Consider the following 18476-nt stretch of genomic DNA (forward strand, 5'->3'; position numbering starts at 1 on the left):
TAATGGAAACGAGGCCTTAACTGACATAGATTAAGAATAACTAGCAAGATGTCCGAAAGTTGTCTACGTGTGGTGCGGTGGACCTGGGCACGACATTTAATGGGGGAATAAGGGGAAGGTCGGCTCTACTGATTGTTATTTACATGCAATGGGACTAGGGAATGGGGGATTGGGGAAAGTTGGGGAGTATTGGAGAAAATAGGGGAATATTTACAAGCGGATATGGAGGCCAAATTCCATATTCGCAACAATATCAACAATAACACTGCGTGTAGTAAATGTGTGAACTTATTTGTGGACAATAGTGTCCTCACTGTCAGACAAAACGGTCACGGATGGTCACTTGAACCTTCAATGGTCACTTCATAGCACAGCTGTTGAACAGCCGTTTTGACTGTCAGTGATTAGCCAAGGGGTACGGGATGATTTTAATGAGCTGCACGTGATGTCTTGATATTGGCTTTAAAAAGGCCAGTGCAAAATGGGCATTTCAATCAACTTGCCACGATTGTCAAGGGATCAACGGCAGCGTGCCCTGGGCATGCTGCAAGGCGGACTGAGCTACCGTGAGGTGGCACGTCGCCTTGGCTGTTCACACCAGACGATATCGGCCCTGGTGGACAGAGACACCCTCCACAACTCTGCAGATGACAGACCTCGATCAGGGAGGCCAAGAGTCACCACTGCAAGGCAGGACAGGCAGATGGTCCGGTCACCTGCGGGATCGATTCCGTCCAGCATCCCGCACTGCGGCAGAAACTCCGGGGCGTGCAAACCCACGGATCTCCAATGATACTGCACGAAGACGACTGCATGACTATGGTCTGACTGCCAGAAGACCATACAGAGGCCCCGTGATGACGGCTGCCCATCGCCACAACCGACAGAGTTGTAACAGTTCAAAATAAAACAAACCAACAATTGCTAATTGAAACATTGGCATTTTATTAATGACATGTTTGTGATATTACATTTTTATCGGCAATTTAGGTTGAAGATTTAGGTTGAATGTTTTTTTTCTTCAAGAAAGAACCCCTCAGCACATACAAAGGGGGGGGGGGGGGGGATTGGTGCAGACTGGAAGTTTGGGACGATTACACCTCACCACCACGAAATTGAAAACACCTCACAGCCATAAAACACGTAATAAAAACACCTCACAGCCATAAAACACATAATAAAAACACCCCACAGCCATAAAACACGGAATAAAAACACCTCACAGCCATAAAACACGTAATAAAAACACCTCACCATCACGAAATTGAAAACACCTCACAGCCATAAAACATGTAATAAAAACACCTCACCATCACAAAATTGAAAACACCTCACCATCACGAAATTGAAAACACCTCACAGCCATAAAACATGTAATAAAAACACCTCACCATCACAAAATTGAAAACACCTCACAGCCATAAAACACGTAATAAAAACACCTCACAGCCATAAAACACATAATAAAAACCCCACACGGCCATAAAACACGTAATAAAAACCCCTCACGGCCATAAAACACGTAATAAAAACACCTCACCACCACAAAATTAAAAATACCTCACCACCAAGTAATTCAAAACACCTCACCACCAAGTAATTATAAATACCTCACTACCACGTAATTATAAATACCTCACCACCACGTAATTCAAAACACCTCACCACCACGTAATTCAAAACATCTCACCACCACATAATTCACAAAACATTTCAACACCACTTAATTCAAAACATCTCACCACCACGTATTTCAAAACACCTCACCACCACGTAATTCACAAAACATCTCACCACCACGTAATTCAAAACACCTCACCACCACGTAATTCAAAACACCTCATCACCACATAATTAAAAACACCTAACCACCACGTCATTTAAAAACACCTCACCACCACAAAATTCCAAATACCTCACCACCACGTGATTCAAAACCACCACAACGTTATTAAAAACACTTCACAACCAACGAAACAAAAGTTTGAGGGAGTCGTTAAGTGACAACACAGACACTGCCCAGATGTGTAGATATATAGATAAATGATTGGTTTAAACCAATCATAATTCAAACAATTATTTTGCACAAATGTATTTGTAATATACGTGATATCACATTTTATAAACAATTGAAGTTGAAAAAAAAAATTTCCCCCCCCAAAAAAAAATACGTAAATTTTTCAAAAATAATACCCTTAGGACATACCGACGGGAGAGATATGTGCATTCCAGAAGTTTGGTACGATTTCACAAAAGTTTGAGAAAGCAGTTCAGTGACAACAAGACAACACAACACAACACAACACAACAAAGGACAGGACAGACACTGCACAGATGTATATATATATATACACAAAGAATTAAGTTAAGCACCCCCCCCCGTTTTTTTACAACCTCGCACATTACAAGTTTGTTGTCGTCAAAACAGTGTAATATACCCATGATATTGCTATATTTTCTGGAGAAGTGATATTATGGTCACATAAAAACATAACAATCATGCCGTTTTCAATATTTTATTCTGAATAATTTAAGGTGAAATTTTTTGGGAATTTTAGGCATATTTTCACCTCAATTTAAGTATGGAGCTATAGGTCCATCACGGACAGTGTGGATGACGTTTATGTTTTCTAACGTACAGTCATTGTTCTGAGAAGACCTCTAGCGATCTTTGCGTCAATAACGTGTGTAGGACCCACGTGATCGGATCACTGACTCAACCCTACGTCTCATAGACCCTGTAAGCCGTCGTATGCGTTGCTGTGGCAGGTTGTTCCATTCCCGATGTAATGCACGTTCCAATTCATCCAGATTGGCTATTGGAGGGACCATCTTCGCAATTTGTCGTCCCAACATGTCCCAAACGTGCTCGAGGGGGTTCAACCTGCCACAGCAACGCATACGACGGCTTACAGGGTCTATGAGACGTAGGGTTGAGTCAGTGATCCGATCACGTGGGTCCTACACACGTTATTGACGCAAAGATCGCTAGAGGTCTTCTCAGAACAATGACTGTACGTTAGAAAACATAAACGTCATCCACACTGTCCGTGATGGACCTATAGCTCCATACTTAAATTGAGGTGAAAATATGCCTAAAATTCCCAAAAAATTTCACCTTAAATTATTCAGAATAAAATATTGAAAACGGCATGATTGTTATGTTTTTATGTGACCATAATATCACTTCTCCAGAAAATATAGCAATATCATGGGTATATTACACTGTTTTGACGACAACAAACTTGTAATGTGCGAGGTTGTACAAAAACGGGGGGGGGGGGGGTGCTTAACTTAATTCTTTGTGTATATATACATATATATATATATATATATATATATATATATATATATATATATATATATATATATATATATATATATATATATAAATATATATATATATATATATATATATATATATATATATATATTTTTTTTGTATACAAGATCGAGGCTCGTGAAAGAGCGAACATTAATCACACAGAAAGACAAACAGACACACAAAACAAATAACATCGGGAGCGGTAGACAAGATGGGGAGAGAGGGGGAAGGACACAAACACAACATTTGAGAGCAGGGACCGAGAGACATGGAGACATCGAGAGAACTGTGGGAGGGAGAGGGCTTTGGGGGGGAGGCATGGGAAGGGGGGGGGGGGTGGGAGAGGTATAAAACATATGGACACTGCCAAGACTTCCAGGAAAGAAGTTGGAATTTCAAACAAGGTGGATCTGGGGTGAATTAGTGGGGGTAGAAAAGATCAAGGTTTTGGATGGGGGAAGATAAGAGATGGTGGTGAACAGCTGTTTTGAAGACCTGGAGGGAGGAGTGTGATTGAAGTGAGTGTGGGAGTTTGTTCCAGAGGCGGGAGAAAAGAGGAATGAAAGAGTGAAGGTGAGCAGAGAGCCGAGATTTCGGCAGTTTAACCATCAGAGGGTGGCTGGCAGATCTTGTGCGACCTGTAGGAATATTTGGGGGACAGAGCACAGAGAGAGTTGGGGGAGCAAGGCCGGAGAGGAGTCGGTAGAAGACAGAAAGACCACCTACCTGCCTGCGGTGAGTGAGTGAAAGGCCCTCAGAGATAGCTTCATCGCGGGAGATTCCAATGATTCTGAAAGCTTTGGATTCAACAGCGTGAAGCCGAGCCAGGTGTGAGGCAGGAGCACCAGCCCATAGGGGAGAACAGTATTCCATTGAGCTGCGGATGAAAGCCTTGTATGTGGTGAGGAGCTCAGGTGTGCCTAGGAAGGACTTCGCACGACGGAGGATGCCCAGTCGGCGACTGGCTTTGGAGGGCAGCTTGGAAATGTGGTTTGTTTTTTTTTTTTTTGTTTTTTTTTTTTGTATACAAGATCGAGGCTCGTGAAAGAGCGAACATTAATCACACAGAAAGACAAACCGACACATAAAACATATAACATCGGGAGCGGTAGACAAGATGGGGAGAGAGGGGGAAGGACACAAACACAACATTTGAGAGCAGGGACCGAGAGACATGGAGACATCGAGAGATCTGAGAGAGGGCGAGGGCTTTGGGGGGGGGGCCATGGGAAGGGGGCGGTGGGAGAGGTATAAAACATATGGACACTGCCAGGACTTCCAGGAAAGAAGTTGGAATTTCAAACAAGGTGGATCTGGGGTGAATTAGCGGGGGTAGAAAAGATCAAGGTTTTGGATGGGGGAAGATAAGAGATGGTGGTGAACAGCTGTTTTAAAGACCTGGAGGGAGGAGTGGGATTGAAGGGAGTGAGGGAGTTTGTTCCAGAGGCGGGAGAAAAGAGGAATGAAAGAGTGAAGGTGAGCAGAGAGCCGAGATTTCGGCAGTTTAACCATCAGAGGGTTGCTGGCAGATCTTGTGCGACCTGTAGGAATATTTGGGGGACAGAGCACAGAGAGAGCTGGGGGTGCAAGGCCGGAGAGGAGTCGGTAGAAGACAGAAAGACCACCTACCTGCCTGCGGTGAGTGAGTGAAAGGCCCTCAGAGATAGCTTCATCGCGGGAGATTCCAATAATTCTGAAAGCTTTGGTTTCAACAGCGTGAAGCCGAGCTAGGTGTGAGGCAGGAGCACCGGCCCATAGGGGAGAACAGTATTCCATTGAGCTGCGGATGAAAGCCTTGTATGTGGTGAGGAGCTCAGGTGTGCCGAGGAAGGACTTCGCACGACGGAGGATGCCCAGTCGGCGACTGGCTTTGGAGGCCAGCTTGGAAATGTGGTTTTCCCAAGAAAGATCATGGCAGATAGTGAGACCCAAAATCTTGAGCGACAGAACTTCTTGGAGAGGATTGTTGAGAAAGTAGATGGGAGGGTTGTCCAGTCGATCTTTTCGGAGAGACATAGTAAGAGTGTGAGATTTGTCAGGATTGAAAGACATGTTCCACTTGTTTGACCAGTCTGTGATTTTGTCCAGGTCTTCAGAGAGTGAGGAGGCAGCAGACTGCCGATCTGAGGGAAGAGGAATGGAGCGGCAGAGAGTGGAGTCATCAGCAAAGAGATAGAGAGGATTTTCGAGAGAGTCAGAGAGATCATTGATGAAGACCAGAAAAAGCACGGGGCCCAGAACACTGCCTTGGGGAACTCCAGCCTGAACAGGAAGAGGAGATGAGAGAAACCCATTCAGGGCCACACGTTGACGACGACTAGAGAGGAAGTCCGCCAGCCATGCGTGGAGATTTCCATGGATACCAAAGGAGGAGAGTTTGGTGAGCAGAGCGGGGTGCCAGACCGTGTCGAAGGCACGTGATATGTCGAGGGAGACAGCTCTAATTTCCTGTTTGGCATTGAGGACCTCCATCCATTGTTGAGACAGCAGAAGCAGCATGTCCAGAGTAGAGTGACTTGGTCTGAAACCAAATTGATGATCAGAGATCAAGCCATTGGAGAAGAGGAAAGATTTCATATCCGAAGCAATGATGGATTCCATGACTTTGCTGATAATTGGGAGAAGGCTGATTGGTCTGTAGTTGCTAGGATCTGTTTTTGCACCTTTTTTGTGCAAAGCGGTGATGTTGGCTGATTTCCAAGCAGATGGCAGTTGACCTTGAGCAAAAGAGAGGGTGAAGGTATGTGGTGAGGAGCTCAGGTGTGCCGAGGAAGGACTTCGCACGACGGAGGATGCCCAGTCGGCGACTGGCTTTGGAGGCCAGCTTGGAAATGTGGTTTTCCAAGAAAGATCATGGCAGATAGTGCGGAGAGGATTGTTGAGAAAGTAGATGGGAGGGTTGTCCAGTCGATCTTTTCGGAGAGACATAGTAAGAGTGTGAGATTTGTCAGGATTGAAAGACATGTTCCACATGTTTGACCAGTCTGTGATTTTGTCCAGGTCTTCAGAGAGTGAGGAGGCTGCAGACTGCCGATCTGAGGGAAGAGGAATGGAGCGGCAGAGAGTGGAGTCATCAGCAAAGAGATACAGAGGATTTTCCAGAGAGTCGGAGAGATCATTGATAAAGACCAGAAAAACTCACTCACTCACCGCAGGCAGGTTGGTGGTCTTTCCATCTTCTACCGACTCCTCTCTGGCCTTGCCCCCCCAGCTCTCTCTGGGCTCTGTCCCGCAAATATTCCTACAGGTCGCACAAGATCTGCCTGCAACCCTCTTATGGTCAAACTGCCAAAATCAAGACGCTCTGCTCACCTTCACTCCTTCATTCCTCTTTTCTCCGCCTCTGGAACAAACTCCCTCACTCTCTTCAATCCCACTCACCCTCCAGGTCTTTAAAACAGCTGTTCACCACCATGTCTTATCTTCCCCCATCCAAAACCTTGATCTTTTCTACCCCCGCTAATTTCACCCCAATTCCACTTTTTTGAAATACCAACTTCTGTCCTGGAAGTCATTGGTGTCCTTGTGTTTTATACTTCTCCCTCCACCCCCCCCCCCCTTCCCATGCCTCCTCCCCCCAAGCCCTCTCCCTTCCACACATCTCCCTGCTCTCAAATGTTGTGTTTGTGTGCTTCACCTTCTCTCCCCATCTTGTTTTCCGCTCCCGCTTTTTATATACATATTTTGTTTGTCTGGTTGATTTGTTTGTGAAGTAAATGTTAGCTCTTTCACGAGCCTCGATTCAGTATACAAAAAAAAGCACAGGGCCCAGCACACTGCCTTGGGGAACTCCAGCCTGAACGGGAAGGGGAGATGAGAGAAATCCATTCAGGGCCACACGTTGACTATGACCAGAGAGGAAGTCCGCAAGCCATGCATGGAGATTTCCATGGATACCATAGGAGGAGAGTTTGGTGAGCAGAGCTGGGTGCCAGACCGTATCGAAGGCACGTCATATGTCAAGGGAGACAGCTCTGATTTCCTGTTTGGCATTGAGGACCTCCATCCATTGTTGAGACAGCAGAAGCAGCATGTCCAGAGTAGAGTGACCTGGTCTGAAACCAAATTGATGATCAGAGATCAAGCCATTGGAGAAGAGGAAAGATTTCATATCCGAAGCAATGATGGATTCCATGACTTTGCTGATAATTGGGAGCAGGCTGATTGGTCTGTAGTTGCAAGGATCTGTTTTTGCACCTTTTTTGTGTAAAGCGGTAATGTTTGCTGATTTCCAGGATGCTGGCAGATGACCTTGAGCAAAGGATAGGGTGAAAAGAACAGAGAGAGGGTGAGGTAGAGCGGCAGAGCAGGATTTTAGGACCCGTGGGCTGATGACATCTGGTCCAGTTGCAGAATCAGAGTCGAGGTTTGACAAAAACTCCTCCACCTTGTCAGGAGAGAAGGTCACAGAGTCCAGGAGCAGTTTGGTTCGACTGGGAAAGGTGGGAACAGAGAGAGATGGGTTTGGGACTAAGGATTTTGAGGCAAACACAGAGTTGAGGCATTCGGCTTTGTCACGTGCGATGTCAACTATGTGGCCATTTGAGGTAAGGGAGGGGATGGAGGGGGAACAAACACCAGAAACGGATTTGACCAGACGCCACCAGGATTTGGAGGAAGGAGACAGGTTTGAGAGTTCATTCTTGAGTGAGGAGAGATAGTGCTTCCTGGCACTCCTGAGGGTAGACACACACTTGTTCCGAGCTTGGTGGAAGGAACTGAGATTTCCTTCAGTTGGATTAGCCTTCCAAGAGGCAAAGGCAAGTTGTTTCAGGGCAACTGCCTCACCACAAGATTCAGTGTACCATGGACGGGAGGAAGGGTAAGACAACTGAAGGCGAGATGGGATAAATCTGTGCATGAGAGAGATCAGTTTGCTTTGGAAGAATTCCCAGGAAGAATTGATGTCAGAGGCAGTGGAGATGGGAGACCAATCCAGACGATTGATGGCTGCTTGAAGACCGTCCCAGTCGGCCTGAGTGAAATGCCAGACTCGTCGACGCTGAGGAGGCTCTCTGAGAATGGCCAGAGAGATGTCCACTTTGACAAGCATATGATCAGAAGAACCGATTGGAGCAGAAGAAGAGCAGCAGACATTAGCAGGGAAGTTAGTCATAACCAAGTCTAGAAGAGAAGATACTCCATTGGCTGAGATCCGGGTCGGGAAATTGACAGATTGTGTCAATCCCAGTGAGTCACAGAAGTCCTTTGCTGAGGTACCATGACTGGTGAGAGAGGAACCCACACCCAACCAGGTGGCATGATGACAATTGAAGTCACCACATATGAGGAAGAGAGAGTTGGGATGAATGGATAGAAGTTGGTCCATGTTGTCAGACAGTGAAATGTAGATGGAGTCATCACTGTTTGGGGGACGGTACAGAACACATATGAACAAAAGGTGGGAGCGGAAAGGAAGCCGTAGCCAGAGGTACTCCTGGGGGTGAGGAGGAGAGAGGGCAGTGCAAGGAGAGTGAGGAAGAGAGTTTTTGATAAAGATGGCCACCCCACCACCAGGCCGAGGCTCAGGTCTATCATACCGGAGGAGGGAGTAACCAGGAAGAGATATTAAGGAATCAGAGACATCTTGAAGGAGGAAAGTCTCTGTTAAGCAGATCAAGTCTGGATTGTCAGAAGCAACCTGTATGGAGAGATCAGTCAGGTTTGAGCGAAGGCCCCGGATGTTTGAAGTCCATACCGTTAATGAAGAGAGAGGGGGAGCATCGGGTACAGGACAGGGGAGGGGAGGAGTAGGGTAAGATGAAGGATGAGAGGGGGAGGTAGGGAGAGCAGTTGTTAGTGTGTCAGCGATTGCAGAAGAGTTCCAAGAAAGGGAAGGATGAGAAGGATGAAAGGTTGAAGGTGAAGGGATGAGGCACAGAGAGGGGTTGTTTGAGGGGGGGCAGAGGAAAGAAGAAGGTTGGGGGGGGTGGAGGTATGAGATAGAAGGGAGACGAAGTGGGGAGGAGGCAGCTTTGAGGAGGAGGGGGGAGGAGGGAGAATTGGAGAGGAATGGTATGGGGGGAGATTTGAATGGGAGGGGTTGGGGGGGGAGTTTGAAGGGGAGGAGTGAGGGGGGAGTTTAGGAGGGGAAGGGCAATGGGGGAGTTCAGGAGTTGAAGGGCAAGGGGGGAGTTCAGGAGTGGAGGGGTAGGGGGGGAGTTAAGAGTGGCGGGGCAAGGGGGGAGTTTAGGAGTGTAGGTGCAAGGGGAGGGATTTGGATGGGAGGGGCAAGAGGGGAGTTTAGAAAGTGGATGATTAATGAAAGACGAACATTGAAAACAAATTGGGTTTGTTGTGATTTTCAAGTTCGCAATCCGGTTCAGAATGATGGAGGAGGGATGGAATGAATGTGAATTTAGACCATGTAGTGAGGGAGACGTATAAGATATTGAATTTCTTTTTTTTGAGGTGGAATGAGTTGGAGAGGAAATTGAGAAAAGCCTTTTAAATAGGAAGAAAAACAGCGTGTTGTAAAATACCACTGAGTAAAACACTGAAGGGGAAAGGTTATACATATTTTAATAATATTTAAACAGAACCGTGAACAATCTTATGTGCACAAAAATACCAACGGGGGGAGAGCCGAGAGGGACCACCACGAGTCACGTGAAGGGCAAACGGTGGATGGCAAGGAGTTAATGGGGGCGGGGCGAACAGCACACCTGGACAGAAAATACAGGATGAGTCAACAGTACACGTGGAGAAAGGAAAATAAATGTTTTTGGTTTTTTTTTTGTTTGTTTGGTTTTTGGGGGTGGGGGGGGGGGGGGGAGGTGGGGATTTAGAACGTTAGACAGAGTATTATGTTCGGGGTAGAAGGGAAAAAAACTAAGAGCCAAGCAAAACACGATTAAGATAACAAACACCGACGGGGGTACAACTACAAGGCCGCACACGAGGAGCAGAACACGATTAAATAATTACAAGTTACAGGAAATTCAAACCAAAAGTAACTATAATCAAAACAATAACGCATGGACGATAAAATAACGAGTTGAAATTTGACAATCTATCTGGGGAAATGGGGGAGAAACACGTCGTCGAAGAACGAACGAACGAACGAATAAGAATGAATAAACGAATGAGAACAGAGAAGGAAATGTTTTTTTTTTGGATTTTTTTGAGTTGTGATTTACACAAGGAAGAGGGCTATGGGGTGAAAAGATTGGGAAAACAGAGAACGAAAGTTATTGGATCACAAAAACACGGACCGCTGAGAGAAAAACAAAGCCTCAAGGTTGTACAGTGTTCACTGTACAACTACAAGGCCTCAAAACACGACCCGAATTAACACGATTTTCAATACAGGTATGAAAGATTTGCACCGAAAATCTTCGTCGGGAGACAATATATACACCATAAAATAAATAGTTATAACGAAAATACAAATGGGAACAATTACTTAACTTCGATTTCGATGGATAGCATGGAGAGCTGAGAATAAACGAACCCTCGCCAGCAAGACCGAAACGGAATATATATATATATACAGTATATATATATATATATATATATATATATATATATATATATATATATATATATATATATATATATATATATATATATATATATATATATATATTTATATATATAGATGTACAACATATTTTGTTTGAAAACTCAAATAACATTGGTGCATCAATATTTTTTATATAAAGCTTTTCAAATAGCAAAAACCATTTTTTTTTTTTAGATACAAGATCGAGGCTCGTGAAAGAGCGAACATTAATCAGACAGAAAGACAAACCGACACATAAAACATATAACATCGGCAGCGGTAGACAAGATGAGGAGAGAGGGGGAAGGACACAAACACAACATTTGAGAGCAGGGACCGAGAGACATGGAGACATCGAGAGATCTGTGGGAGGGAGAGGGCTTTGGGTGGGGGAGGCATGGGAAGGGGGGGTGGGAGAGGTATAAAACATATGGACACTGCTAGGACTTCCAGGAAAGAAGTTGGAATTTCAAACAAGGTGTATCTGGGGTGAATTAGCGGGGGTAGAAAAGATCAAGGTTTTGGATGGGGGAAGATAAGAGATGGTGGTGAACAGCTGTTTTAAAGACCTGGAGGGAGGAGTGTGATTGAAGGGAGTGTGGGAGTTTGTTCCAAAGGTGGGAGAAAAGGGGAATGAAAGAGTGAAGGTGAGCAGAGAGCCGAGATTTCGGCAGTTTAACCATCAGAGGGGTGCTGGCAGATCTTGTGCGACCTGTCGGAATATTTGGGGGACAGAGCACAGAGAGAGCTGGGGGAGCAAGGCTGGAGAGGAGTCGGTAGAAGACAGAAAGACCACCAACCTGCCTGCGGTGAGTGAGTGAAAGGCCCTCAGAGTTAGCTTCATCGCGGGAGATTCCAATGATTCTGAAAGCTTTGATTTCAACAGCGTGAAGCCGAGCTAGGTGTGAGGCAGGAGCACCAGCCCAGAGGGGAGAGCAGTATTCCATTGAGCTGCGGATGAAAGCCTTGTATGTGGTGAGGAGCTCAGGTGTGCCTAGGATGCTTCATAAGTTTAATGCTTCATAACCATACAGTATAAGCTGCACATTTGCATTTAAAACTATGCATTTTGTACTAACATTACATGACATAATAGTAGAGGTTGATGGGAGGAATGAAGAGAGGGGAAAATTTACAACTGTTTCTGGAAGTTTGTGTAATCTTCCTAATATGCTCAATTTAATATTCATTCATTCATATATGAATGTATGAAAATGTATTCATATATGAAAAGCGCCTTTGGGCTTCTTGAAAAGCGCTATATAAAATAAATGTATTATTATTATTTATTATTATTATTCATACATATTCACAGCAGACATTTTCAGACTTAGGTGCAGTATTTGTAATTTGTTCAGTGTGCTGGAGATCACTCGCCTACTCTGTGAAGGACCTTATATTTGGATCTTTATCGTCTCAACTAAAGTTGGCAGATAGAATGCCCAGTTTAATGCTCAATTGAGGGGCACAGACATTGATGAATTTCCCTGACTTTGAGACATCAGGATGACAGTTTATAGCTGGGCTGAGATTTTAACTCGGACAAGGCAGCCCAGAGGTATGTGTGCATACCTTCCAGCCCATCACTCCATCCTGTCAAATGAGAAGCTTATAATGTAGCAATTAAAACGTTGATCAAATACCTCGACATATCGCTTAAGGCCTTAAAAGAGAAAGTTTTATAGAACACGATGGCGACTAAACATTTTTCCTGAACAATTCAAACATGCAATCAGTCGCACTGCATGGATAGCAAAGTGTTTCACAATGATCACAGGACATCAGGGATTCTCAAAATTGCTTTACTGGTGAGTCATTCAATGTCAACTCTGCACGACACCTTGGGAAGTCAATGCATAAAAAAGAGTAAAAGTGGTTTCAGGTTCTGAGATAAAAAAGAAACAGCAGCAAAAATGGTAAAATGGCTGCACTGAAGAAATAGAACAAAAGCTGCTGAAGGATCAAAGTTGTTTTCATGTTCTTGAAGTTGTCAGGAACGTATCGAAATACTATTTGGTACAATAGAAAAAAAAATCCCACAATATGCTGTGAACAAATAAATAATCATGTATCGTGGTGCATTAAGTACTTCTGTCGTTCAGTGGTTAAAAAATATTAAGAATTTTTTTGTCAAACAGTCTTATAATTATGAGTCTGTATAATTGGAGAGACAGGGGTGTGGAAGCCATCTGCATGTTATGTATGCAAAGATGGCATTTTATCTCCTGCTTGTCCAAAGCTTTCCCATATCCTTCCCTTCCCACAATCTTTTGTTTTTCCTTTCCCTATGAAACATTCCTCATACTATCCATTTTATCTGCCTTACCGTTCATTTCACATTCAATTTTTTCTTCCCTTGCCCCTAAAGTTCGACTTTTAGCTACATCTGATGCGTATGTAATCTGTCAATTTCTCCAAAAACAAACACTTTCACAAAGGAGGTGCAAAGAGAAATGAGGAAGCCGAACTATCCCGAGCGATAATATATAAAAAAAAAAATTTTGTACAAGTTATATAACATCTTGTTAAAACAATGGAATGATTGACCTGGCAGGCTGACATGTTCAAGTTATGCATCATTAAAACAATAATAAGAAAACATGCAGCCACCTTAGATCACAACAACAAAAAAAACAACAACAACAACTGAAGCAAGTGAACCGATGTTCATTTTTGTCATGTACTTATAAATGTGAACAGTATCGTTTCACGACTTCGTAACAAAATCACTGCTTTAAACGTTCAATTCCTTCGGGCTGGTCGAGGCCCCTACTTCTGGGCTGCAATTCTGACTGACGCAAGTTTCCTGGGCCAGGGCTGAACTCTGCTCATTGTGCAAAAAAAAATAAAAAATGTTTTAAAAAAATCCATATAATATGATATATAAAATGGCAAATGCAACAGAGTCAACCAGCTGTGACGAGCTTTGCCACTGAGGTAGTAAACAGTGCAACAAATGTAATGCCGAGGTAAACAAAGGGAAGAAGGAGGAATGAGCAATATATCATAAACATTCTCCTCTTTCTGCCACAGGCACAGACAAAAGCCTTGTTCTGTAATTCTACGTCTCGAGCGAATGGTTTATACGAACAATAAATGTATCATACGGAACAAAGGAGGTCAATTGTATTCTAGTTTTAACATGAGCCCTGATTTTGGATCAAAGGAAATCAATCAATAAAAAATTACTGGCTTATAAGATAAACTTATGATACAAAATTGAAATACAACACCACATGGTGTTGAAAGAAAAACAAAATAAGACTATATGAAAAAATTCATGTAGAAATATGTAAAAAAATTCAATGAGAAATTACATGTTTCATAAAAAGAGATGAACACATCAGTAACTCCTTGTGTAACTAAAGATAAATAAAACGAAAACCTCATTGTGGATGCTGAAACCAATCCAATAATAGAAGAATGTAATGTACAGATAAATGTGGAAAAACGTTTATCAACAAAATGTTTTGTTAAAATAGTTTGTAAAAATTGATACTGCCTGAGAAAACCTACAATTATTTGAAGTTGTGATATTTTAAGTTTCATTTTGGGGATGAAAAGTAAAATAAGCTAAAACTAAAAAAAGAAAAAGTACCCAAAAATCAGAAAATATCTTTTTTCTACTGAGATGGTTATGGAAGACAGACCTCTAATACCGGAAAATGTCAATAATTTACATTTCAGTATATATGCAAAACATGGACCGCATAATCTGGCAGCATATGTGCACAGCAGGCATGACCACACACGCATACATACATACATACATACATACATACATACGTTACATACAAACACACATTTGAATATCTCTGTTTTGATTAACACAGATGTTCCAGAGGCCGTTAACAATGTTTTTATCCTCTATGTATGTTAAGTACAATGTGATAAGGCGATGGATCATTTTCCTAAAAAGCTTACAAATCCTAAATATACATTCAGGTTATGGGGATTTTTAAAATGCATTTAAAGGACAGTTGACCAAAATTAATCAATAAAATATCTTTGTCCTATTTAATGATGTAAAAAAAGAAACAAAAACCTTACCCATTGTTCTGCAAGGGAGGAGATCAGTAAAATTTTCTTAAATTATCACAATTTTCCATGTTGACAAAAAAACAGACAAAAGAGTAAAAAGCAAGAAAAAGGTCCATTTGGTGCGGCCACATATCAGCCGATTTTCCTCTCACAGGAGCGATGCTTTGATTGCCAGCTGCCCATCCATCTGTGTCGTCTTTGTACACCGATAGCCTGTGCTCCGTACCTGCGGGCACTGCCTCAGCATTTCACCGACGTCCCGGTAGACTATTCGTCTAGCCATCACAAAGCTGCCGATCGCAGGTGCCTGGGTTGCCCGTAGGCCCGGGGGGACCCTGGATGCCTGGGCTCCCAGGAAGCCCTGGGTCTCCATCCTTTCCAACTCCAGGTAAGCCTACAAAGCAAAAACGGTGTTATGATGGAACAATTTCAAATGAAAAAGTTATAATTAAAACACCGGGCATAAACATTAAACAACCCACCTTGCACAACCAACCCACCGGCAGGGCCAAACCACCGGGAAGGGCCAAACCACCGGGCATATATCCAACCCACTGGGCAGGGCCAAACCACCGGAAAGGGCCAAACCACCAGGCATAACCAACTCACCTGGCTTAAACAACCCACCGGGCATAACCAACCCACTGGGCATAACCAACCCACTGGGCATAACCAACCCACCTTGCACAACCAACCCACCTGCAGGGCCAAACCACCGGGAAGGGCCAAACCACCGGGCATAACCAACTCACCTGGCATAAACAACCCACCGGGCATAAACAACCCACCGGGCATAACCAACCCACCGGGCATAACCAACCCACCGGGCATAACCAACCCACTGGGCATAACCAACCCACTGGGCAGGGCCAAACCACCGGGCACAAACAACCCACCAGACATAACCAACCCACTGGGCATAGCCTACCTACCATGCATAGCCCACCCACTGGGCATAGCCTACCCACCATGCATAGCCCACCCACTGGGCATAGCCTACCCACCATGCATAGCCCACCCACTGGGCATAGCCTACCTACCATGCATAGCCCACCCACTGGGCATAGCCTACCTACCATGCATAGCCCACCCACTGGGCATAGCCTACCTACCATGCATACTGCATAGCCCACCCACTGGGCATAGCCTACCTACCATGCATAGCCCACCCACTGGGCATAGCCTACCTACCATGCATAGCCCACCCACCCAGCATAATCCTTGCCAAGAGACTGCTTCAGCAGCACTGATGCTCCGTAAAGAGCATAGAAAAACTTGCATATGATGACGATGATGATATAGTCATCATAACAATTCCAATATGTGCAAGAAATAACACATGAATAATGTATTAAAAAAATAAAACACCACCAACAACTTGCGTTTACCACCTTATAGACCTACTAGTAGAGGTACCTGGTGTTGCCAGGAAATGCAGGATCGCTTCGCTGATGGGAATATTAAGAGAGGGAGGGCGGGAGAGAGAAGAGAAGAGGGGAGAGAGAAGAGAGGAAGTGAGAGAGATAGGAGGGGAGAGAGTGGAGGGAAGAGAGAAGAGGGGAGGGAGTAGGGAGAGGATATGGGAGAGGGACAGGTGGGGGAGGGAAGTGGAGGGTGAGGGGAAGGAAGGAGCATGGGAGTTGAGGGGGGAAGGAAGGGTGGGATTTGGGTCTTCAGGGTCTTTTGGGTCTTCTGGTTCCTCAGGGTCTTTTGGGTCACGAGTCTTTTGGGTACTCTGTATCTTTGGGGTCCTCCAGTCCTTTCGGTCCTCTGGATCTTTGAGGAATTTAAGGCTCTTAGGGGCATTTTGGGTCTTAGGGGTAATTTGGGTCTTTGGGGTCCACTGGATCCACAGGGTCTTTGAAGTCTTTTGTTTTTTGGATTGCTTGGGTCTTTAAGGGTCCTCGGGGTATTTTGGGTCTTCATGTCTTTTCTGTCTTTGGGGTCTTTTCAATATTTTTGGTCTTTGGGGTGTTTTGGGTCTTCAGGGGCTTTAAGGGTCTTTGAGATGTTTTGCGTATTTGGGGTCTTTTGTGTCTTCGAGGTCTTTTGGGTCTTTTCGGTCCTTTCAGTCACCAGGGTCTTTTTGGTCTTCTGGGTCTTTTCGATATTGTCAGTCTTTGGGATATTTTGGGTCTTCAGAGTCCTTGGGGTCTTTTGGGTCCTCTGTGTCATTTGGGTCCTCTGGGTCTTTTGGGTATTTTGTGTCCTCCGGGTCTTTTGTGTCTTCAAAGTCATTGGACTTTTCTGGGTTCTCTGGTTCGTTTGGATCCTTGGGGTCGCTTAGGTCTTGTGGATCCTTGGGGTATTTTGGGTCTTCTGTGTCCTTGGGGTCTTCTCGGTCCTCCGAGTCTTTTAGGTCTTTCAACCGGTGGACACACGGTGGTGTTCAAAGATTGCCCATTAAAACCCCACTCAAATCCCTCCTAAAGCACTACTGAAAGCTTTTACAACCTACCCTTATGAAGTGGGACAGACACACAAATACACATTGTGATTTATATGGTATGTATATATATATATATATACCTAACAACTATAATATATATACCTAACAATTGGACAGAAGGGTGAAAGCAAAGCAACCTACAAGTGCAACACATTTGTGGGAACTTCTGCAACAGTGTTGGGAAGAACTTCCCGAACAATATTTGATTTCCATTGCAGAAAGAATGCCACGAGTGTGTTCGGCGGTTATATCTGCAAAAGATGGCGACTTTGCTGAGTCAAAAATTTAAATTAAATTTTGTTAAACAAAATGATTCTATGATTTCTTTTTTACCTCCAATTGTTTATTTGTTCTATGTTTAATTTCAGAGTAGATTGAGACATTAAACTGCGTAAATTTCAATAAAAACTGGAAAACTAAGGTGTTCAAAAACTTTTGACCGGTAGTGTACATATTGCCACCCTCTCCCCCCAAACCTCTCCTCTTGCTTTATAGAAGATCTTGACCCAACATTTCCCTCAATCTTCTTTCTCATGGCAGTTAGATTAATAACCTATTTCAACATTTTGTTGAGACATTGAGACAATTATTTTTGAGGTGATGCAGACTGATTATACTCTTCATATAAAGACAGCCGGCTTCATATAAAGACAAAGACAGCTTCATATAAAGAACAATCACGACTGGTTTTCCATTGTTCTGCATTTGCTTGCTAACTTGTATTTACTCTACCTGATGGACCCCGAGGTCCTTGTACTCCACTGAGGCTCAGGCCTGGAGCACCACGTTCTCCCTTTGGCCCCATTCGTCCTGAGGTACATGGTAAATGTCATTGTGAGTTACACATTTGGTCTTCATTCAATCAATGAAACTTGTAAACAGGTTCAAAACACGAGGTAAACCTATGTGTTCAATGTGTAGGAAGTTATTAATTAATCCCTTAACCTGTTCATGCATTAAATTAAATTAATCCCTGTTCGACTTATTTACCTGCCCCACCTGCACGCATATGAGTGCTCCACTCCACTGATGGAGGCCACCACGATAACTCAGGTTCAAATCGAATATAGATAAATGGAACATTCTTATTAGTGTTGATTTATCCATTATCTCCTAGTGTCCTTGTAATCAATGGCAAACTACACAAATCTGTCATA

At 43.9% G+C, this 18476-nt stretch overlaps 1 protein-coding gene across 1 annotated transcript in view; it reads right to left on the reverse strand.

The window, feature by feature from the left end:
- Nucleotides 1-14615: 14615 nt before the first annotated feature.
- The window catches only part of LOC137421857 (uncharacterized), a 193906-nt gene continuing 190045 nt past the window's right edge, over nucleotides 14616-18476 (reverse strand). The window contains exons 37-38 of the mRNA XM_078772583.1: nucleotides 18052-18129; nucleotides 14616-15264 (exon numbers count right to left, since the gene is read on the reverse strand). Of these exons, the coding sequence (XP_078628709.1) occupies nucleotides 15146-15264; nucleotides 18052-18129 (197 nt within the window). The 3' untranslated portion in view covers nucleotides 14616-15145. The remainder of the gene's footprint in view (nucleotides 15265-18051; nucleotides 18130-18476) is intronic.

Source organism: Myxine glutinosa, chromosome 2 (assembly GCF_964187855.1).
Source record: "Myxine glutinosa chromosome 2, kmMyxGlut1.1, whole genome shotgun sequence".
NCBI classification, from domain to species: Eukaryota; Metazoa; Chordata; class Myxini; order Myxiniformes; family Myxinidae; genus Myxine; species Myxine glutinosa.